This window comes from Calliphora vicina, chromosome 1 (assembly GCF_958450345.1).
Source record: "Calliphora vicina chromosome 1, idCalVici1.1, whole genome shotgun sequence".
Lineage (NCBI taxonomy): Eukaryota > Metazoa > Arthropoda > Insecta > Diptera > Calliphoridae > Calliphora > Calliphora vicina.
Genome location: NC_088780.1, coordinates 123,460,952 through 123,485,707, shown reverse-complemented (window position 1 = coordinate 123,485,707; position 24,756 = coordinate 123,460,952). Strand labels below are relative to the sequence as shown.

Below are 24,756 nucleotides of genomic sequence, written 5' to 3'. Positions count from 1 at the left end.
TAAACATAAAAATACCATATGAAACTTATTAAATGAATCAATGTTTATTGAGCAAATCATACTCACGTGTATTGGTGACATGCATGTAGGCCTGTTTAATTGTTGTTTCCCAACTTTTGGCTATATCCGTACCAATACCACTGTCGGGTGGTGGTAAACGTACTGCTTGTTCCTCCCTTACGCCCGCCAAAGGATCTTGGCCCGCAAAGTAGCTGACGTTGGCGGTACGTATTTCAAAACAATAATTATTTTCCACCTTTACATCATTGTTGGTCTCTATGACCTGAATATCGGCCAGTGGGATCTCCTTGTGATATTTACTACCCTGTTCCGATATAAACAGTGTTATGGTCTTTGAATCCAAGCGCCAGAAATAACGTTTCACTGTATTATCTAGGCTGGTGAAATGTACCAGCCAGCCCTCTTTAATGGCCTGGCCACCACGTTTCTTGGTGTGTTTAACTGATTGCACGATACGCATTAGGGGTATATTGGCACTAGGTGATGATGATGAACTTGATTGTTCTGATTGTCCGTCGACAGATTGTCCCTCGGCCACACATCTCGAATCTCTAGTGTATGACGAACGTTTGACATCTGTGGCCGCCAGACCATTAACCAATTCGGGTGGTGAATTATGAGCATTTGTGGTGGTCTTAGCGCCCATTACATTACCCATTCGACCCTGTTTAACGGCCATAATATTATTGCCAGCATAACCCGTTCTGGTGTTAGTGTAATCAGTTGAGGCATTGTCATCGAAATCGCTATCATCAAACTCCTCCTTAAAGAAATTATCACGATCTTTATGTTGGCCATGTGTGGGCGTGTACAGCGATTCATTGTAGTCACCATGACTCAATTGTCTCTCACCGGTACAGTCTTGTGGTACTTTATCCATGCATTTCTTATGTGTATTATATTGGCAATCACGGCATTGTAGACCCTGTTTGAAAAGGCCTTTCAGTAGCTTTTTACAATATTGACAGACAGTCGGTATACCATAGGTGTGCACCATAAACGTATGGGGAATACGTATATTCTGATAGGCTGACGTTGTGGCACATATACCCCCCGTATTGGGTATCAGCTGGCCATTTCGACTACCGGCCGAGGAAGAACGTTGATGACTTCTATGGTAAATTGGCACATTCTGAAAGGGCATAAATGAGGAAGAGTTAATAAAGAAATGTAGAAGAGGAAAATTGTGGTTTTTAAATTAAAGAAGACACACTTGAATCAATTGAACACAGAGAATTTATTTTTTTTTTTAACAATTAAAACAAATTTTGGCAAACATTTTTTTTGTCATGGCATGAAACGAAAAATTTCGATAAAAAGTAAAGTTTTGAACCTTATAATATTTTAAATTCTTCAGAATTTCGAAATTCGTTTTAGTTTGGGTTTTTTACAGTTTCAATGTTCATATTTGTATACCCTACACCACCATAGTGGGGAGGGTATAATACGTTTGTGCAGATGTTTGTAACGCCCAAAAATATTGGTCTAACACCCACCTCAAAGTATACCGATCGACTTTGAATCACTTTCTGAGTCGATTAAACGATGTCCGTCCGTCTGACTGGTCGGCTGGCTGGCTGTCCATGTAAACCTTGTGCGCAGATACAGGTCGCAATTTTGAAGATAGGATAAAATTTGGTACATATTATTTTTTCGGCCCAAGGACCAAGCCTATTGAAACTGGCTGAAATCGGTCCATTATTTTACCTAGCCCCCATACAAATGTCCTTCCGAAATTGGACTTTATCGGTCATAAATGCTTAATTTATATATGTATCTCCACAAATTCCGCTCCTAATAAGTTTTATATATACAAAAATTCATGTCACCAAATTTTGTTACGATCGGTCCATAATTAGTCATATCTCCCATATAAGGTCCACTTCCGAAAATCACTTTAACGTGCATAAATCATGTTGGAATACACATAAAATTCAACATAGTAAACTGTCATATAGACATAAATCACACGACCTAATTTCATGGTGATCGGTCCATAATTGGTCATAGCCCCCATATAAGGCCCACTTCCGAAAATCACTCAAAAATACAAAGTATTGAAATTTTAAAAGAAAAATGTTTTTGTTCTTTTACTTAGTGTAGGCTATTATATGGTCGGGCTTGACCGACCATACTTTCTTACTTGTTTTTTATTGTGAAACATTTGTACAATATGAATATATTCAAAGTATTGGCCATTGCTAGATATGAACATATGGAATGAACCAAAACAACTGCTCATCTTTTGAGGTCAAGAACGAATCAAGCCAATATCGGATTTAATGTTCCAAAGTTTAGCGTATCCCAGAGATAGCGTTCTGCAAAAATCGAAACAAATAGTATTTGGACTGGACACGGTCAGGACTATAAAGCTGGTGAGGCAAAACTTCCCAACCACTTCAATCCAAATACTTTTTAAAAGGTATTGCAACATGTATATTCTGTGCGTTTTTCGAACGAATCAGTTGCTTTCGGTACAGGTTCCTTGTGATAAATCTCCAAATCTTTTTTGAGAAAAATTCTTGGACTAAGGACGATTTGATGAGCTTTAATATGTGATCAAAATTTATAAAATCAGACTAATAGTTCTAATGTTATTAACAGTTTTACACACGCATCTAAATATTAAAACAAGTAATAAAGTATGGTCGGGCTTGACCGACTTGGTCCTTGGGCCGAAAAAATAATTTGTACCAAATTTGATCGAAATATCTTCAAAATTGCGACCTGTACTCAGCGCACAAAGTTTACATGGACAGCCAGCCAGACGGACGGACATCGTTTAATCGACTCAGAAAGTGATTCTAAGTCGATCGGTATATTTTAAGGTGGGTGTTAGGCTAATATTTTTGGGCGTTACAAACATCTGCACAAACGCATAATACCCTCCCCACTATGGTGGTGTAGGGTATAAAATCCTGCCATACACCCAGTATTAGTTTGAATTATTACAAAAGATGTATGCGAAAATCTAACTAAAATCAAGATAAAAACTGAAAATATGAAAACTGAAACTTAAACATCTTCTAAAGTACAAGAGATAACCAAGTGAAATAAACGGGATTGTTTTTACTATCCTATTTTCTTTATAACTAAAATTAATTTAATATCTGTTCGTATTTGTACATGTTATGAGCTCTACAAAGCTTTGCAAATTTTGACACCCTGTACTTTAACAGGGTGGTCACAAATTAAATTTTATGAAAGCTTATGTCCTCCTGTACTTGTAAGTTTGTACATAATTTTGCAATCGGATCAGTAGTTTAAGAGAGACACATTTATTACCACTATTCTTGCGATGAATGGAATTATCAAGGTTTTTGGAAACAGACAAATTAAAACTGAATTTTCTTAATAAAAATCTCAAATATTTGACGTCCTAGATTTTTATAAATATTTTCCCGAAGTTTGAAAGTCTAAAATAACAAACCCATATATGTTTCACAGCAAAAACAAAAACCTTGTAAACTAGTGCTTTCATTATTATTCTACTAACAGAAAACATTAGTTAAAATGGAAATTCCCCTTTCAAGAATGTTTGTGTTTAAACTACATATTCCTACAACTTCCATATTTGTAAAGATCTGGTTTAAGTATGAGTATTTTCTTTTTTTTAAAACGGCAAAAAAAAAAACAAAAATTAAAAAGTCCACACATAAATGTTGTATTAAAATTAAAAGATTTTATTAAAATAAAAATTTAAATTAAACACAAAAAAAGAAACATACAAAATAAAAAAAGAAGTTAAAAAAACGAATACACAAAGTTAAAATTTAACACAAGACAAACATTGAAAAAATAATTACATTTAAAAGAATTTAAATAATAAAAAGCGTTGATTAAAATACAATTTCAAAATATACTCTTTATAAAAAAACCAGATCTTAAGAAAAAAAGGGGCGAAATCACTTAAACTTTTAAGCAAACTATGTATCTAGATATTCGAGTTAAAAGAGTTTGAGTTATAAAAGAGATTCATTATTTACTAAACTGGAAGAACTAGCCCAACACCATATTACATATATAAAATACTAATCAAACGCTATCCTACACAATTTCTATAGATTCTGTGATAATGTGTTCAGAATTGTTTTCTTTTTTTTAATTAATTCTTAATTTATCACTCATAAGATCAGACATCCGTTTTACCAGAGAACTCCCTGAATCATTTTTGGCATGTTGATCGTCATTCGAAATTAGAGATTGTGTTGAACCGCCCGAAGGACTTCTGGGTGGCTGCAGCAGTGAGGAACGTTTGGAGGAGTTATTCAGATCATTGGCTCGATTACAATTATTGGGTATTTTAACTACACAACGTTTATGATAATTTTGACTACAACCTAGAAATACAATTAAGTGATTAAATGCATTAAATATTATATTTTAAGTAATAAACTTTAAAGTTTATGATTTAAAAATTTGTTTGTTCCATTCTAAGTATTTACTTACCATCACATTTAAGACCTTGACGCACTAAACCAAATAACATTTCACCACAGAAATCACAGAATGTCGGCGCCTTGTATGAGTGAACATTTAGGTTGTGTGGCTTTAATGTTGGCATATCCGATGTTGGATATAGAATCGCTGAAACAAAGAAATTAAAAGGAAAATACATTAAAAAAAAATAAAATTAAAAAAAACAACAAACGAAACCATTTAATTTATTTTCTTCATAAACACAACATAATGATTAGAAACTAACAGTGTGGGAAATTCGCATTACGAGGGTGGCCACTATAAAGCTGCCTTATATCATGGGAGATATTGAATGTTTAATTGCAGTTGAAATAATGGGATTTGGAAAACGACAAAATTTCATCAAAATCGCACAATATTACTACTAGTAGTTCTTTCGAGATCAAATGTCAAATTTCTAATTTTTGAAGTACCTACAGAGGTTTAAAGTGGCATATTTTTGAATCTAATTGAGACATTTTTTTTTGCAAGACCAAGAATTAACTTATCTAAACACAAAAAAAAAATCAAATAGTTCGGAATAAATGTGGATCAAATTATTCCTAATATTTGCAATCCTATACAAATTTTGATACAAATTTCAGTTTTAGAAACTCAAAAAATCTATACAAATAAAAAACAAATGTCGTTCGTTGGTAATTGCATCAGTTGAGAAAATTCGCTAATAACTTGGCCAATAAGGGTTAAATCAAGAAAAGGAGCTCGATCTGTGATAACTCATATTTCTTGCCAAAAATTTATTTTTTATATTAAAACTCAAAATATCTAAATTCGCTAATAACTTGGCCAATAAGGGTTTAATCAAGAAAAGGAGCTCGATCTGTGATCACTCATATTTCTTGCCAAAAATCGATTTTTTATATTAAAACTCAAAATATCTAAATTCGCTAATAACTTGGCCAATAAGCGTTTAATCAAGAAAGGGAGCTCGATCTGTGATCACTCATATTTCTGGCCAAAAATCGATTTTTTTATATAAAAACTCACAATAAATAAATTCGCTAATAACTTGGCCAATAAGCGTTTAATCAAGAAAAGGAGATCCATCTGTGATCACTCATATTTATGACCAAAAATCGATTTTTTATATAAAAACTCAAAATATCTAAATTCGCTAATAACTTGGCCAATAAGCGTTTAATCAAGAAAAGGAGATCTATCTGTGATCACTCATATTTCTGACCAAAAATCGATTATTTTATATAAAAACTAAAAATATCTAAATTCGCTAATAACTTGGCCAGTAAGCGTTAAATCAAGAAAAGGAGCTCGATCTGTGATCACTCATATTTCTGACCAAAAATCGATTTTTTTATATAAAACTCAAAATATCTATATTCTCTAATAACTTTGGCAATAAGCGTTTAATCAAGAAAAGGAACTCGATCTGTGATCACTCATATTTCTGACAAAAAATCGATTTTTTATATAAAAACTCAAAATATGTAAATTCGCTAATAACTTGGCCAATAAGCGTTTAATCAAGAAAAGGAGCTCGATCTCAGAATATCTAAATTTGCTAATAACTCGATCTGTGATCACTCATATTTCCGGCCAGAAATCGATTTTTAATATAAAAACTTTTAGTTTTTTGACAACAGACTTAGGTTCTTTGTCTCTCAGTAACAAATTTGGTCTTAGTTGATATGGAAACTTCTCTCGTACGTAGGATTTTTATCCTGGGAATTCCCGGTTGATTACTATTAAAGGAAAATTCAAAGAGTTTAAAGTTTTCATTTTTTAGTAAAAAACTCTTATTGAATGGTAATCACACCCGTTAATAAACATTTTATTTGGTTTTTACTACATACATAAATAAGTACTCAAAAATATAAAAAAAAACAAGTAAGAAAGTATGATCGGTCAACCATATAATACCCTACACTAAGTAAAAGAGCAAAAACATTTTTCTTTAAAAATTTCAATAATTTATATTTTTGAGTGATTTTCGGAAGTGGGCCTTATATGGGGGCTATGACCAATTGTGGACCGATCACCATGAAATTAGGACGTGTGATTTATGTCTATATTAAAATTACCTATTTTGAATTTTGTTTGTATACCAAAATTTTTAAGCGATTTATGCACGTTAAAGTGATTTTCGGAAGCGGGTCTATATGGGAGCTATGACTAATTATGGACCGATCGTAACAAAATTTGGTGACATGAATTTTGTATATATAAAACTTATTTGGAGCGGAATTTGTGGAGATACATTTATAGATTAAACATTTATGACCGATAAAGTCCAATTTCGAGAGGACATTTGTATGGGGTCTAGGTGAAATAATTTACCGATTTCAGCCAGTTTCAATAGGCTTGGTCCTTGAGCCGAAAAAATAATATGTACCAAATTTGATCGAAATATCTTCAAAATTGCGACCTGTACTCTGCGCACAAGGTTTACATGGACAGCTAGCCAGCCATCTGACCAGACGGACGGACGGACATCGTTTAATCGACTCAGAAAGTGATTCTAGGTCGATCTTTAAGGTGGGTGTTAGACTAATATTTTTGGGCGTTACAAACATCTGCACAAACGCATAATACCCTCCCCACTATGGTGGTGTAGGGTATAAATATTGGAAAAAAGACGAAATGCGCCAAATAGGCTTTGATTTTAGACCTATGGTTTCTTGGGATAAGTTTCTTAGAATTTTCCGTAGATTGCGTTTCTGCTATACGATTTTTTATTTGTTGATCGTCCATACAATTTCATCCAGCCTAATGTACATACTACAGAACCGTTCAGTGCTGAGCTGAAAACGCTCAGTTCGATAAACAATTCACTTCGCTGTTATAGTGAATAGTTAAATTGAATTAGGTAATTCATGAACTACACAACTCTATTCTATTTGAGTCAAATTTACACTGTCTGATTTATCTCTTGATTTGAACAACTTAGACACATTTAGGCTGTACATGTGTTCAATAGAATGTTCAGAAAAGCTTTTCATGTTTTGAATTGCTTTCACTCTACATTTGAGTGGTTCCTCTAACATTTGTATTAATTATTTATACCTCCCTCGTATTTTATAATTATTTCTTTCTCCAGTACAAAATAGCATAAAAGAAAGTTTTCAGTTTTATGTTTGAAATGACTTTTTTGTTTTGTTTTGTTCTGTTTTTTTTGTTTGTTATATACCACATATTTTTTTTTTGTTACAACTTACGGCTTGCTGTGAGAACAATTTCCACTAAAGTTTCATCTACCACATCTCCGGCGGAATTGATGATGTGCAGAACATTTGGACTGTTGTAATCATGACGAAATAGCAATATACGTTCTGAGAGGTAGGTCAAACCACTGTCGGGTATCTGCAATTATATAAGTAAGAATAATAAAAGAAAATATTATAAGTTTTAATTTATTTAACAATTAAATTTTATATGCCCGACTAATTATGTTTGCATTTGAGCAGGAATTGTGCAAACAGACGGGTGCAAAGAAAAACTTAATTGGTTTTCACTACTTGACGATGGTCAATAAAAATACGTTTTATGTATGAGTCTGTCTTTTTGTTTCCACTGCTCCTACTTGTCCTTTTTAGTTATTCCGTGGGTTGTGTAGGTGCTTCAAATGAATAGTTTTTTTTCCCCGAAAACTCATTATGGTTTATGGAAGTCATTAATTACTAATATCATAAATTTAATTGCGTTCTGTTTAGAGGTTTTGTAATTTATATGTGTGAATACGAGTGAAGTCTGAATATCTAGAAATTTTAATTGCAAATGTTGTTCCATTTAATTCATTTGTAGTAAGTACTCAATGACACGTATGTTGGGTATTTTGAGCACATAAGTGAGTTACGGATTAAAATCAAAATTCTTGCGAATTGAGAAATAAGTGTTTTTTTGTGGCAAGAGAATATAATTATTTCATTAATTTTTTGCACTACTAGGAATCACTGTAAAAGTTGTTAATTATTTGATAGGTTTCAAAAAGGTTACCAAACCAGTTAACAAGTAAAAAAAATCTGACAAGAATATGTTTTTCTGATATAGGGGTTATATGGACCAATCCTCAAAGTTGGTAGAAAGATTTAAAATTGTTGGCTTTTATTTTGAAAGATTTGTACAAAATACATTTATTCAAAGTATTGGCCATTGTTAGCTATGACCCATTCCCATCTTTCTGGCAACATATGGAACGAATCAAGCCAATATCGGATACTCTGTTCCAATATGAAGCGTATGGGGCATGGTCTGGACTAGGGTATTCAATCGGTTTCTTTCAAACAATTTTTGAAATGAGCTGGGTTTTTTTTAAATTACTGTAAATCTCTTATTCTTCAACATAGAAAACTGAATTTTTTAAAGGAGGTATACTTGAGATTTGTCTAATAGAATATGTAAAAATCCCGATTTAGAAAAAAACGAGATACGACCTTTCTATATTAAGCCATCGACATGTATTTGTCGAATGAGAACATGATAATAAACGAAACTGGAAACACTACTGAAATGAGTTTTTATCAGAACTTATCGATCAGATGTTGGATATGCCTTACTTTCGATTTTTCCAACATCTACAATCAGCGAGAGAGTTTTTTTCCAAGTCGAGATTTATTAAAACTAAAGAAAATTATTTACTTTTTGGTTGAATTATTTTTTATGTTTTTGTTCATTATATTAATGAAATACTTACATAAGTACAGAAAATTCGTGGTTTTATTTTCATTTTAAAATTTAAATAGAAATTATTCGGTTAATCGAATAATTTAAAATTAACCGATTAAATCTATACCCCGATTAATTATTTGCTCGATTAACCGATTAAACCAGAAACCCGATTAATTGAATACCCTAGTCTGGACTATAAAGCGGGTGAGGCAAAACTACAATTATTCTGAATCCAACTACATTATTCTGAATAGTTTTTAACAGGTATTGCAACATGTGGCCTAGTGTTGTCATGATGGAATATTACGGTGTCATCATGTCTGGTCGCATATTTTGGACGTTTTTCGACCAATGCTCTCTTCAAACAAATCAGATGCGTTCCGTAGAGGTTTAGCAGTTTTTGTTCCCACCAAATACAGAGCATTACTTTAATGCCATGGATATTTGGCTTTGGTGGCGAATCGTCTGGTTCTCTTACGCTTTCATCACAAGTCATGATTCGGTGCAAAAATGACTTGCAGCGTTCAAGTTTCATTTCGAACATGCAAAATCGTCTTTCAATGTCTATCGATTCGGTACCCAATTTCCCTGTTTTTGGATGAATCTTGTTGCTGTTTGCTAACTACTTGAAATTGCTTCCAATGATTATACAATCTTCATGTGGTAATGCCTCCAATTCTTGGTCTTCAAACTGTTTTGGCTGGCCTGGGAGATCATTGTCTTACTTGTCTCTCGCACTGTACAACCGATGGAACACACTCATCATAAGCTTTGGTGAGTAATCGGTGTGCTGCAAATTAAAGAAGTAAATCAAAACTTCCCGCATATGACGCCTTTGTTGGCACAAAATCCGACATTTTCGAAGCAAAAAAAAACTGTCATTTATACTATAATGTTCAATAACTAAGTGAGAATAATAACAGCTAACTAGCTGAAATTTCACAAATACTCTCTGTTGATAAGGTATCGGTCCATGATTTCACCTAGCTCCCATACAAATGTCCCCACGGAATACTGTTTGAGCCGTCATAAATATGTTGTTTACTGAAATGGACTTATCCAATGATAAGAAATCATGTAAACTTTGTTTACGCAAACAAATTTATTATTACTTATTCTATTTGTTTAATCTACTAGTACGCTTCAACATGACATATAAGTTATTAAAAATAACAACCGTATTTTTAAGTCATGCAACCAATATACATATAAATGTAAGCCAATACTCTTAACAATTACTCATTTAATTCCTATATGCATCTTCCAAACACACCTTACACAACGAACTGTTTAATATTGTCCCTAAATTGTCCAGGTTTTCCCCCACAACTATGCAATCTCTTTGATTAAGCTACAATTAACTTATTTGTAAATTTATTTAACCCACGTGGTTTGTGTCAAATGGGATTTTCTATGCCATCTGCATGAAATTACTTTAGCGTTAGAAATCCGACTCCATACCCCACAACTGCTCTTTCAGTTTACTCAACACGATTATTAAGTTTGTTGTTTTATAACTCAGGCGCTGTTATGTAGAATTTATATGTATTTGGTAAACGTTAATGCTTTAAACACATAGACTACGACAGGCTACATAGCGATACGACTACAAATGGCGTTGGCATCAAAGATTTTCACAAACTAAAATAAATATATCTGTCATTTAACTGACAATGGACCATAAATTCTAAAAATTATCACATTTTTTTTAGCTTTTCATTTAACTGCACAAAAATTTTACTAAAATTTATTTTTTCAAAATTACACTGTGCTAGTTGAAAAAACTGTCAAGCGGGGCACCCCGTGGATTAAGCCAATTCGGATACGCTGAATTCAGTGGTGCTAACCGTTTTTTGTGCTAGCTCGTATTTTCGAGATATACCGTTATTTCGGAAATGGAGGAGATTGTACAAAATATATTCGTGTAACTCAAAAACGGTTTATTTTATTGAACAAACTGAAAAAAACGAAATTCCGCAACAAAATTACCTTTAAGTTAGGCTTGACATGTTTTTAATCTTCGCAGTCATTTTAGAAATATAAATTTTGTTTTAGAAAAATTTCGAAATTTTTGGTTTTTAAAACGGCATTAAAAATTGGAAAATGCATATTCGCTCTTAATTATTAAATTCAAATGCATATAACTTTGGAGTCAGTCACGATTTGTAAACAATTCTTTTTTGTTTGACATATACATTTGTAGTTAGTCCAATAAAATAAAAAATTAGCAAATCGGGAAATATTTGGACCCGCTGTTATCAAAAAACTGGAGTATGGTGGGTAAAAATGTTGATAATTTAATTTTAAAATGCGAATATCTATAAGCTATAAGAGATAGTTGATAGCCACGATGAGATTTTTTGTAGTGCTCGATGAGGAGATTCTATTTGTGTAAGTTTTTTTAAATCGGAACACAAACGAAGAAACAGGAGCGTTTCAAAAATGTATCATACCCGAGTCCTACTTTGGGGACCCCTGGCCGCACCTCTGGTAGACTCATGCGGTCAAAATTAAAACCTTAAACTCGCCAACACTTCTCCTTTGCACATGTCAAATTTCATTCAAATCGGACTAAAGGTTTATATTTATTTCCCTCTTTTTTGTCTATACCTCTGTGCACTGCACGATGTAGCTAATTACTACGAGTTATGTATTTTGATAAAATATTAGGGGATATTTGTATTATTTTTTGTGAATAAAATGAAAAGTTGTGGGCGGATTTTATTTATTTAGAGCTTGTTTTATTTGGAACTTCTTTTTCTAAATGTGTAAACAAAATTAAGAGCATATATTTTTCAATTTTTAATACCGTTTTAAAAACCAAAAATTTCGAAATTTTTCTAAAAAATTACTTTTTTTTTGCCAAAAAAAAAATTATCTTTCTAAAACGACTGCGTAGATTGTAAACATGTTAAGCTTTACTTGAAGGTAATTTCAGTGCGGAATTTCGTTTTTTTCAGTTTATTCAGTAAACTAAACCGTTTTTGAGTTACGCGAATATATGTTGTGCAACCTCCTACATTTGCGAAATAACGGTATATCTCGAAAATACGAGCTAACCTAAAAAATGGTTAGCACCACTGAATTCAGCGTACCCGAATTAGTTTAAGCCACTGGGTGCCCCTCTTGACAGAAATAAAGTGTCAATTTCGTGCATAGTGTTATTATTCATTAAAAACATGACAACTTATTTCGATACCTTAAACGAAAATTTCAAATCCAAAAAGGAAGAAATATCTATGAATGAGGGCAGCTAACCTCACTATAAAAATACTTGTCGCATAACCACATTAGTATTTATTAGGGTATTCGAATTATTCGATTTTTCTCTTGTTCGAATAAAACGAATAATTCGATCACACGTTTAAAATTAATCGAATTATTCGAATAATTTAAATTTTTTTAAAAAAGTAAAGAATGTCGGTTTTTAATATTTTATTGTTAAAGAAAAACAAAAAAATAGCATTAAAGTTAACAATTCAAGTATTGATAATGTTAAAAAACATTCGAAAACAAAGTCCATCATTAAATTTTCATCAGAAATATTCTGATCAGATTAACTCCCGAACAATCTACAAAACAATTGTCTAACACACATTTTAGTTTCCGTTTTGGAGCTATGCTTTAAAAAATTTGAGCTAGTATTAAGAACTTTTTTATGTCGTTCATTAATTCGGTAGTAAATTAATTATTCACTATTTCTAAATTATTTATAACAAATTGTATTATACATCAAGCTCTATCAACGTTGCCGAATCTTTGCTTAATAAAGTGGTCTTGGGGAATTTCACAATAAAGGGAATCTGTCCAAAGTTTGATATCCTTGTTAGTGAACGTGGCTAACTAGAAGTCAGGCAGTGCATGATTGACGCATTTACAAATATGCAAAAAGTGTATTACCATGTTAGACAAAGATGTTCAAAATCATGTATAAGACGAACTCCATGCTTTTCTTGCAACAAAACGTTAGTTTGCAATATTTGTGTTTATCATTCGATTTATTAAATATTTTGAAACACTTACGTACGCGGTTAATAACATCACTTATATACATATATTTTAAGATCATGGCCTTCGACTATTTCAACGTAGTCATTATAAATGTCATCCTCAATATCACTTTCGACGACCGTTTCAAAATAACTTTCTCCATCATGATTATGATTATTAATTGCGATTCTTCTAATATTTCACCAGCTAAATAACAAATATTTTTTTCCGTAACTTTTATTTTCATTGGTTCAAGTCCTAAGTTGTTTTTAGAATTGTAACTTCTTGCAGTAATATTTATATATTTATAGAAGGAGCTATCGGAACATTCATCCACAGTGATCAAAAGTCGCTTTGTCTTTAGTTATTTGTCGAATTTCAGAAACAATACAATTTTTGTGAGTCATTATTACTTATTTAAATTTGAAATTATGAACAATTTTATGCAATTTAATAAATTTAAATATATATGAAAATTTCGCACTTGATCAACAAGAGGGTATTAACTCAAAATTTAAAAAATTTCAGTAGAGGATAAAAACTGTTTGTGGTTACATTTTAAGAGAATTTGATAATCTGAATACATCATTGTATGTAAATTCCATTTAAAAAAATAATTATTTTGTTTTTCTTTTAAACTTATTCCAATTATTGCAAAAAAAATCTATTTTTTGAGTTAATACCATTTTTCTGACAAAATGTAAACCATTTTATTATAAAAAGAGTCACATTTCGAATTAAAATCATAAAATAAAACCAATTTTATCAACAAAACAGTATCAACTCAAAATACAACCAAATATAAATAAAAAACTTTGATTATTTTTAACTTGAATAAACGCTCAACTCAAAATAATACCTTTTTTATGAAAATATACGGTGCATTTCTATTTCAACTTTTGTATTAACTTGAAATAATACCTTTTTGTTGTATAAAAGTAGTCACTATATTATCAAGAAAATGGTCTCAAGTGTTGTTTTCGAGATGAAAGAGTAATCGGAATACGTTGAAATGTTTACAGTAGATAGAGTGCGATTTATTCGTAAGAAATTATTCGATTAATCGAACGATCATTAGTCGAATGAATACCCTAGTATTTATATTCTGGGACCTCATAACATTCTAAGGCGATCAAGCTATGCCATTCTGTCTGTTGTAAACATGGTAGGGCCCAAACGAAAGGAGCTAACTGACCGAAATTTCACCTAGCTCCCATACAAATGTCCCCACGGAATACTGTTTGAGCAGTCATAAATATCTTGTTTACTGAAATGGAGTTATCCAATGATAAGAAATCATGTAAACTTTGTTTACGCAAAAAAATGTATTATTACTTATTCAATCTACTAGGAATTGAAATATTTGTTGTTGACACTTTTTTCGATTTAGACATTTTTAATTCCCAATCCAAAAATTTTCTGAGCTGAAGAGTTGGCTACTTTGGTCGGTAGCCTGCTGTTGTCTATGTGTTTAAAGCATAAACCATTGGTTATTTTAATCATTCATTAATACCATGTTCAAGTACATAAACATTTCTGTAATTCTTGCCTCTCCCGGTACACATACTCTTTTTGTATGTTTGTATGTCATTAATTCACGTGGGATGTTGTTGAAATATGTGTTCAGCAGTCAAGCAACGAACCAACTGTCCAATAATGTTAAATGCCAGATAACAGCAAATATCAGCAATGACAGCAACAACTACAACTGCTGTATAACGAAAATGTATGACATAAAATTACGTCTGACATGAAATAATACATATGGGGTATTCACACGGTCTGCTATTGGATAGTTTAAACAAATTTGTGTTGTGTTTCAAACAAAAAAGTTCTAAACTAATAACACTATTTGAACCATAGAGAAACAACAAGAGCGGAAACTAGAAAAAAACACAAACAAAAATTTTACTCAAAATAATCACACATACGAGTGTTGTTTTTGTTTTCACATAGTTTTTTTTACTAATACATTCTCAGCACTTAGGTTTTTGACAACTGAGTTAGGTATGTCATAAAATAATATTTTTTTTTGTTTAAAACACAACAACAACTATTATAATATATTAGGACATTATGACAATATGACTAATAGCATACCATGTGAATACCCCCCAATATTTTCATATTTGTTCCAAACAGGACAACACGTTTGGTTTCTTCCTCTTTTTTCATAATTGTAACAAACAAGTAAGAGTTTTATATAAGGATGTGCCGAATCTTGTATACCCACCATTAATATGTGGGTATACATACCTGTTTCTCTGTTATAGGGGTTACATGGGGGGTAGGGCCAATCCTCACAAATGTTACCCGATTTTCGCTATACTTTACAGTATAATTTCACAGTACTTGAAAGTAATTTGTATAAAATTTTATGAGGATTGGCTCATAATCAACATATTCATGACTGCTCAAACAGTATTCCAGGTTGGCATTTGAATGGGTGCTAGATGGAAATATGAATTGATAATTCCCATTCTTATGTTTGGGCCCTATCGTGTTTTCAAAAGACAGACAGACGGACGGACATAGGTAGACTATCGTATGAGGACCCAGAATATACTATATACTTTTGTGAATATTGCGATGTGTTACAAACGGAATGACAAAATCAATATACCCCCCGTCTTTTTTGATTTTGAGTATAAAAATGCAATTACTGTCAAAGGACTCAATTATAAAGAGTAAATAATGCATCCATCTTCTTGCTTGAGTTAATACATGCGGCTATGAATGATTGAATATGTGCGATAAGAAATCAATTTAGAAAATACATTTTTTAGGAGGTTGTGTAGAAAATTACAAATATTGTGCTGGCTTTAAAGCAGATTAAATCAAACTTAGTTAGGTTCTAGCATGAAAATGTTGCTTTGCGAGAATCAAGGGAAACAACAATAAATGTAACTCCACTCTATCATTGAATGTTCAATGGAGACGAATAAATTAGTTTTCCTTCGAAAATGCAGTAGTAGCATATGGTAATTATATTCGCATTATTAGTTTTGGATACTCAGTCTGGATGTGTTCTCGAACAATTAACCCATTGAAATATATGGCCATAATTGGTTCGTCGATCACATGCATGGTGACCGAAGTTGGGCATCCACTCTTCGTTCTTAGAAAGGGTAAATATAATAGTTTCCTATATAATATCGCTGATGAGTGCGAAAAGGGACATTCAATTTCCGAATTTGATAGATGAATGGACGTTGAGAAAGACGCAACTAAGTGTAGAATGTCCAGAGTGCTCTGGCTCTCACTGGCAAAGGATAGAACGAAGACTCTTTTGTATCTTGACTGAAATTCGATCAGGATTCTTACTGGGCACTGCATGATTGGAAATATATGTCGGTGTTCACGTTATAACGATTGTAGAAGTTGTTTAGTTTATGAAGAGCAAGAGAGCGTACCAGAACATTTCTAAAGGTATCACAATGGGCTACAAGGCCTCCGAGTGAACTTGTTAATTAGCGAGAAATTTTATAACGTTCGGGAAGGAAGGAGTTAATGTGTGACGATATTTCTGAACATCTATTTATACATCTTCTCATTATTAAATATCAATATTTCTTTAACGCATTAATATAGTTTGGATTAGTGAAATATCAAACTCAAAAAAAATGTAACATCTTCACTGAAGCCGCAAGTTTACAGATTATTTGGTCTAAAAGCCATATAAGCGTCAAAGAAAACAGAAAATACAACATCAAACTATATAATACAAAACTCTTCCGGGAATTATAGAATTGCGCAAGAAGTGTAACTGCGTTGGAAGGAATTGAAATCTCTAATGAATTTACTGTGAATTTGCAATTTATCTGGGTTGTAACTCAACCTGCATAATAATAATGTAACCTGGGAGTTAATAAAATACCCTAAGAAATAGGCATGAACTGTTACTGCTTATTAGCATAGTTTCTGTGCTGATATCTCTGAACATTGGAATATTTTTTTCCACCACTGCTACCTGTATATGTCTTGAGTTACAAAATATTTATTTTGATAGATATGCCACTCGCATCCCACTAAGCGACCAAATAGGTCTTCAAGGAAAATATATAAGCTTTATTTTAAGAAAAAAAGGGCCCATTTTAAAAAAAAAGTCAAAAAAGTTTTTGATTTCGGAAAAAAATATTAAAATTTTTTTTTTTTAAATATTTTTTCTACGTAAGGTTGAAGAAAGAGCTACCTAAGCTATTTGGGACACATTTTGCTAAGAACAATAGGTAATAAGATACATGGATAAGAAAAAACACCTGCTTGGCCAAAATGTAAAATTTTGACCCCCTCTAACTCAGAGAGTTCTCGACCGATCTTGTTGAAAAATTGTGTCTGAGTACTATAGAACTTATCTTGGTGCACATTTCATCCCGATCAGAAGACATCGATTTCAAAAGTTGGTTCACTTGACATGAAATGCCCCATATATAAAAATGAAATGGTCCATGTATGTAATGGCATTACGTAAGAACGGCTGAAGCGATTTGGCTGATTTTTTTTTTATTCAATTCGAAATTATCAGAAGATGTTTTGTAAAGAAAAATATTAAAAAATTCGGAAATTTTAATTTTTAATATATTGCTTACTCCTTAATAAGATAACTAACATTAGTAAATAGCTAGCGCTAGAGAAGCCAGGACGGGCGGGGCGTGTGGTGCAGTCAGCTAGTATTTAATAAAAAAACAATCTTTGCATGATTTTATAATAAATAAAATTTAATATCGTACGTGACATACCGTACGTGACAGATTTGTCTCTTATAGTAAAATAATATATATTCTTTAAATATATGTATACAAAACCTAAAAAAATAAATAGAAAATATGTATTCGGTTTCAATAAACAAATTGATAATAGCAAAAAAACAATCAGAGTCAAATTCATTTCATACTACATGCTAATTGAGAGCTTAGTTTTCGCCGCCATCTTAACCTTAAACATAATTATAGCCTTAAACTATTATTTTTGCCTTTAAAATGTTTTAATAAGCTCTAAATACTTTCACATATGTATTAACATTTTAGTGTTTTCTCTTATTCAAACCATTTTGAAAAAAAAATTTCAAGGGTATTGTTTGTTCGTGGTATTGCATTAAATATTATTCATATTTTACAACTTCTAATCCATAACACTTGCTTCGAAAATTTGCTAAACTAAGAATATCTAGCCCATAGTGAATGAAGAAAATTTCAATAAACAAAAGTAAATACTACTCGTACATAGTTAAATTAAAACCCAAAACAGAACAAAAAGCCAGGTGCAACAGGGGTGGTAATAGTTGATTAACTAATTAACTTTTTGTCCTTTTGCAAATATTCGTAGGGACTAAAGTAGAGTGTGCAAATATATGGACATTAGAATGACTCTCTTCGTATGGAGAGGAAAAAAGTGATTTTGATACCCACCTTAGTTTGTTTTATGATGTTTACCAAAGAATTTTGGGTCTACACACAGAGAAAACATATATTTCATCATGTTTACTGTAACCATTTCAACAATGTTACAAGTTTTTTTTAACAATATTATAGTCACAATCAGCCTTATCAGTTTCGTACTAGATTAAAGAAATTATTCAACCTGTTTCATTAATCTAGTACGAAACTGTCGTTGTCGTAAAACGACTACGCCTTACATGAGAAGGCTGAATAACTATTTACATGATTGTGGTAACCATAATATGGTTAATTTACGATTCACATTATTGTATCAACCATATATATGATTACAGTAAACAAGTATATGCTTGTGACAACCATTTTCTGTGAGTCGCTCTAATGTAAATACATACTCAACATACTACACAAAAATTCATACAAATATTTGCTAAAACTTTGATGAGTTAAATGTTCATGCCATCACAAACAAACAAACAAACAACATTATCATTGACATTGTCATCATCAACATCGGGTTAGTCATGTACTGCCAGCATTATATCTATATCTATATATATAAATCTATAACAATCCCTTGCTGCTGTTACTCCTCACTCACCTTTGTATTGATAAATTCACAAGCCAAATCCTTGAGTGTTTTCAATGTTAAAACGTTGGCAGCTACTGAAACTGCATCACGTATGCTGCCAAATTGAAAGAGAAATGTCACCTCTGGCCCCTCCATAATAACGTTGGGCACTGTGCTGTTGGTAACGATGCCGCCAGTGCCAGCACGTTGTTGGTGTTGATGATGGTGGCGTTGGGGCTGCTGTTCTTGTTGAGAAGTTTTGTTGTGTTGATGGAAATGAGCCGCCAGTGCAATAACTTTTTATACCTTTGGGTATGAAATAAGACAGTGCCTTTTTTTTCTAGTTATATTGGTTGTATTTTTCTCCAAATGTATGGATAAATTTCCACTTTTCTTTGCTCTTGAAATTTTGTTAGTTTCCCGGACTTTATTTTGTTGCTTGTATTTAATTGTCTTTATTGTTCTTCTTTTTCAGGTGGCATAAGTTTTCTATAGTTTTTCCTTTATTTTTTTTTTTGCTGATTTCTTGAGTTTTGTGTGGTTTTTAGCTGACGGTATTAGAGTGAGTCTGTCTGTCTAACGGTGTTTATGGGTTTGGTGGGTGGTTGATTTTAAGTTGTCTGCTTAATGTTGACGATGGCTTTTATGGTTGTTTTCCACTGTTGATTAATGTTGGACGTCAATGTTGATTAATATTTACTTTATCCTCTTCTGCAAAGAATATAAAATGATAAATTGTTACTAATTTATTTACCAGCAGACGAAATATTAGAATTTTATATACATTTATGCATAAATATTTAATTTGATTAAGATGTTGTTAGTACGTGTTAGGTAAAAACTAGAGTAACAAAATGAAAACAAACAAAATTACCATGTAAGATAAATAAACCATTTAACAAGAAATTTTGTTAATTTATGACGAAAATGAAAGGGGAAAGGGAAAGTAAGCAAATTTATTACAGTTTGAGTGAATATTCAGTTTCTCTTGTGTATTAGTCAAAAATTTACTACCGTTCAAGGCAAAAGATGTATGAATGAAAGGAATAAAACATGGAATATGCAATTTTAATAGAGAAACTGTTCCCTATATACGAGTGTGGGTTAAAAAGTCCGTGACTTTTTGAATGAAACACAGGTTTTTGGTTAAACAATTATTTTATTTTTCAACATAGTCTCCTTTGAGCTCTATGTACTTTGTCCAATGTTTCTCCAATTTTTTTATCTCTTCCAAAAAATAAGATTTTACGAAGTCATCAAAATATGTATTTATTTGAGAGGATTGAAGTCAAATCTCTTTCCGGCGAGACATTTCTTCCGGTTTTGAAACAAGAAATACTCACTCGGGGCTAAACCCGATGAATAGGGCGGAAGAGGAAGCATTTCATAGCTTAATTCGATTTTTTCCATGAAAACTGCATATATGTGTACCATTTTGTGAGAAAGCTTTCTCATTCAGAAGTGATCATTGAAAACTGACGGCTTCCACAATCTCTCAAACTTTCATTCTCCGATCGATATCGAGAATTTTTTCAATTGTTTCGGGTGTATAGACATCAACTGGACGTCCAGAACGTTCATTATCTTCCATACTTGTACGGCCCCAATGAAATTGAAACCATTGAAATTGATGGTACAGAGTTCCCATAGCCTTTATTTGAGTGATGCAAGAGAGAGAGAGAGAGAGCAAAGCTTGATCTATCATCGAAAGCGAATCATGGAAAATATGCACAGAAACGTTTTCTGAATATAATGATGTAACTACATAAAGTCTGAAACAATTGCACGAACAAATAGTACATCCAGTAGTGACCTGCTTTTTCGAAGGCGCTATTGCAATCAGAGGAATAACCGGATGAAACGTTATATCTATTATTGTGTGGTACTTGGTATTAAACGAAATTCTCCTAGATCTCGACACACACTTGAGGTATGGTGATGTCCTATTATTGAGTAAGACAAATCAAAATACTTTGCATAATTGGTAATCAGTGAACCAACAGATTAGGCCCAAATGTTATTATGGTACTATTTACTAGAAGAAGAATATCATACATCCAACCCCCTAAACTTGAGGAAAACCCTCTAATACTGTCCAAGGAAGCAAAGTTTCTAAACCAGATTTCCCTTTGTAATCTTTAACAAAGGTATAAGCTATATACTGTCAAGTTTTTAGATGTAATTTCTCATTAGAAAACGGTTAATGATCGTTCTTCACTTGGAGAAAATAAAAATTCATTGAGACAACGAGAAGCTCACTTAGAGATAACTGATAATTAAACGATGCACAACTTTTCATGGTAAGACAAATGCAAAATGTGTCCCAAAATTCATTTAAGATTTCAATACTTCCGATAAGATAATTTTTTGTATGAGAACTGTCAGTATATCTTCACGAAAACTAATCTCAAAAAGTTATGAAATCATCCTAAGCAATGAAGCACATTTTCACCTTGATGGCTTTGCTAACACAGTGATATAAAACTGAACAGAAATAATATGCACGGGTTCTCACGTGGCAATTCTGTTTTGTTGGAGCCCATAGAGTTCACAAATACGTGTCGAAGTGATGGCTAAAAACTATAAGTAGTTCCAGTGTTGATATAAGTATGAGAATCCCTGCATAGTGTAATTGCCTTTGGGGTTCAGAGATCCCAAATGTAACTGTCCAAAAACAAATGCATCCTCAACATGTCACTGTTTGGTGTAGACTTTTGGGCATCATTGGATCATACTTTTACGAAAGTTAGGCCGCTCAAGCACTGAATGTTACTGGCGCTCGATATTGCGACATGATAACAGAATTATTTCTGGCTAAATTGGATGGTATCAATGTGAAATAATTCAATTATTTCATTGTTTCGATGATGAGAATTGGTCACTAGATCGCACATTGAAGAAAATGACAAAAAAAAGTGGAAATAAATCTGTAACTTCTAAAACGATAGTCCGATTTCAAGCTCTAAGGCTCAAATCATCAAAGTGGGGTATCTCGGGTATATAACAAATTAAAAATGATAAAAAATTGTTGAATAGGTTCTAGTATCTATAAGAAGAGTTGTAGGTCTCTTGTTATGAGGTTAGAGAAGTCAAAGATTTCAAGTATTTCGGAAATTGCTAGAACATTAAACATGTTTCGATTAATTTTGGATTAGGTCAAATATTTATTACTTTACTTCTCTTTTATTTCGTTTGCACTTTAAAAATAATGCTTACAATAAAAACAAGTAAGAAAGTATGGTCGGTCAAGCCCGACCATATAATATCAATAATAAATAAATATAAATATCAATAATTTATTTTCGTGAGTGATTTTCGGAAGTGGGCCTTATATGGGAGCTATGACCAATTATGGACCGATCACCATGAAATTAGGTCTTGTGATTTATGTCTATATTAAAGTTATTTATGGTGAATTTTGTGTGTATACCAACAATTTTAATTTTAAGAGACTTATGTACGTTAAAGTGATTTTCGGAAGCTATGACTAATTATGGACCGATCGTAACAAAATTTGGTGACATGAATTTTGTATATATAAAACTTATTTGGAGAGGAATTTGTGGAGAGACATATATAAATTAAACATTTATAACCGATTAAGTCCAATTTCGGAAGGACATTTGTAGGCTAGGTGATATAATGAAATAAAAAAATAATATGTCTCAATGCACGATGGGCCAATGACAGGTTTTTGAGCAAAAAGTCTTTTTTCAAGTCAACCATTTAAAAAAATAATAACGGAATTTTTTATTTAACACTTTGAAACACTTAAATATTAAAAAATTAAAGTCAGGTGGCAACTCATGCAGACATGCCGAGCTGCCAAAGTTGCCAAGTTTTGCTTTGCTACATTTTCTGACATTCAATCATAATGAAACAACAAAGGAATTTTAGTCGTCAAACAAAAACTTTTAAGATTATACAAATTTTGTAAAATGTAAAACACTTGTAAATGTATGTAAATTAAAATGTTATTAAAAATTTCAAAAAAAGCTAGATGTGATAAATAATTTTTTGTGTCAACATGCGTTGTCTTTTTTGTGAAGTTTTTGTTGTCGTCCATATATTCTTTGGAATTGAAACAATTTATATGTGGGGAAAGGTAGTAATGTGTACTATATTTTTTTTGGAAAAACGATCTGCCGCAATCTGCCACTGTTCCTAAAAATTTATTTCCAGATAGCTTATAACTTAAAAATTTGGATACTTGTAATCTACACCTCCATAGTGGGGAGAGTATATTGGGTTAGTACTGATTTTTGTAACGTGCAAAAATATTGTCCCAACACCCACTTTATAGTATACCAATCTGCTCAGGATCACTTTCTGAGTCGATTAAGCGATGTCTGTCCGTCCGTCTGTCCTTCTGTCAATGTAAACCTTGTAATTAAACTACAGGTTGCAATTTTAAAGATAATTCGACAAGCTTTTCCCTTGTCCCAGGGACAAATTTGGTTAGAAACGGTCCATTATTTCTCCTAGTACCCATACGATTGCCCTATCTTAAAATAGTTAAGCTCTCATAAAAATCTTAGGTATCTTAGATATCCAAACCAAATTCAGCTCAAATAAGTTTTGTGACGATCGGTCCTTAATTACACATAGCTCCCATATAAGGCCCACTTTCAAAAATCACATTAACCAGCATATATCTCTTAAAAATGTGGATATTCCATTAAAATTCAATACAAATATATATACAAAATATATACAAAATTCATGTCACCAAATTGTATAACATTCAGTCCATAATTAGTCGTAGCTCCCATATAAGGACCACTTCCAAAAATCATTTTAACGATTATAGATTTCTTACATATGTTGGTATTCAAATAAAATTCAACACAAATAAGTTTCATATATGTACATAGAAAACATGTCACCTAATTTTTGGGCGATAACTAGTGTTTATATTCATCTTCTCAATTATCGCTTAATTTCAAGATCAGCCTATCGCCATGCACATATTTCCTGTCACTAGAGGTGGGTGTGGCAGTAGGCGGCTTGACTTGAAATGATTACTTTAGTCTTTGGTGAGCATTTATGTGACCTAATTGAAAGTCAGATACTTATTATTTTCCAGAGATCTTCAACCGCCTTTGCACCTTAATCCAACTACTGAAAATGGGCGTGGCCCTGCCCGATTGACTTAAATTTTTTACTGAAGACTTAGAAACTCATTATTACCATATGTACGAAATTTGAAAGGTCTAGCTGTTTCCTGTGATTTATTGCCTCAAAAACTGGTCTTTGGCCCCAACGTGGAATTGATATCAATAAAAGAAAGGCGCATTTGAAAATAATCTCTTCAGTTTTTATTTCGAGAACATAAAAACAATATTAAATTCAAAGTATGTAAAAGAATAATACAAATAAAATTGCAGTATAACTTAAAACTTAGGGTGTTTAAAAAAATTAACAATAAAAAAAGTTTTGTCTGTGTCAATTAGATCAGTTCCGAGTAGCGGAGGGTTAAAAATAGTTTTAAAGTATCAAATGAATCGCGAGAGTGCTACTATGTTATTTTTGAATGTGAAATATATAAATAGTATGAAAAAAGTACGATCATTTCAACTTTTCCATCCTCTTGACGCTAACTAAACTCATTTTAAAAAAACTGTCAAAACGTTTGTTAAGTAATTTTACACAATTCTTTTTATATTTAAGCAACAT

The 24,756-nt window shown here is 32.2% G+C and overlaps 1 protein-coding gene across 2 annotated transcripts in view; it reads right to left on the bottom strand.

The window, feature by feature from the left end:
• Positions 1 to 24,756, bottom strand: part of PKD (serine/threonine-protein kinase D3) — an 80,985-nt gene that overhangs the window by 1,724 nt on the left and 54,505 nt on the right. For both annotated transcript variants that reach the window (XM_065515709.1, XM_065515710.1), the window contains exons 2-6: positions 19,111 to 19,791; positions 7,674 to 7,818; positions 4,471 to 4,608; positions 4,171 to 4,361; positions 67 to 1,153 (exon numbers count right to left, since the gene is read on the bottom strand). In XM_065515709.1, coding sequence (XP_065371781.1) covers positions 67 to 1,153; positions 4,171 to 4,361; positions 4,471 to 4,608; positions 7,674 to 7,818; positions 19,111 to 19,236 — 1,687 coding nt within the window. In that variant the 5' untranslated portion in view covers positions 19,237 to 19,791. The remainder of the gene's footprint in view (positions 1 to 66; positions 1,154 to 4,170; positions 4,362 to 4,470; positions 4,609 to 7,673; positions 7,819 to 19,110; positions 19,792 to 24,756) is intronic.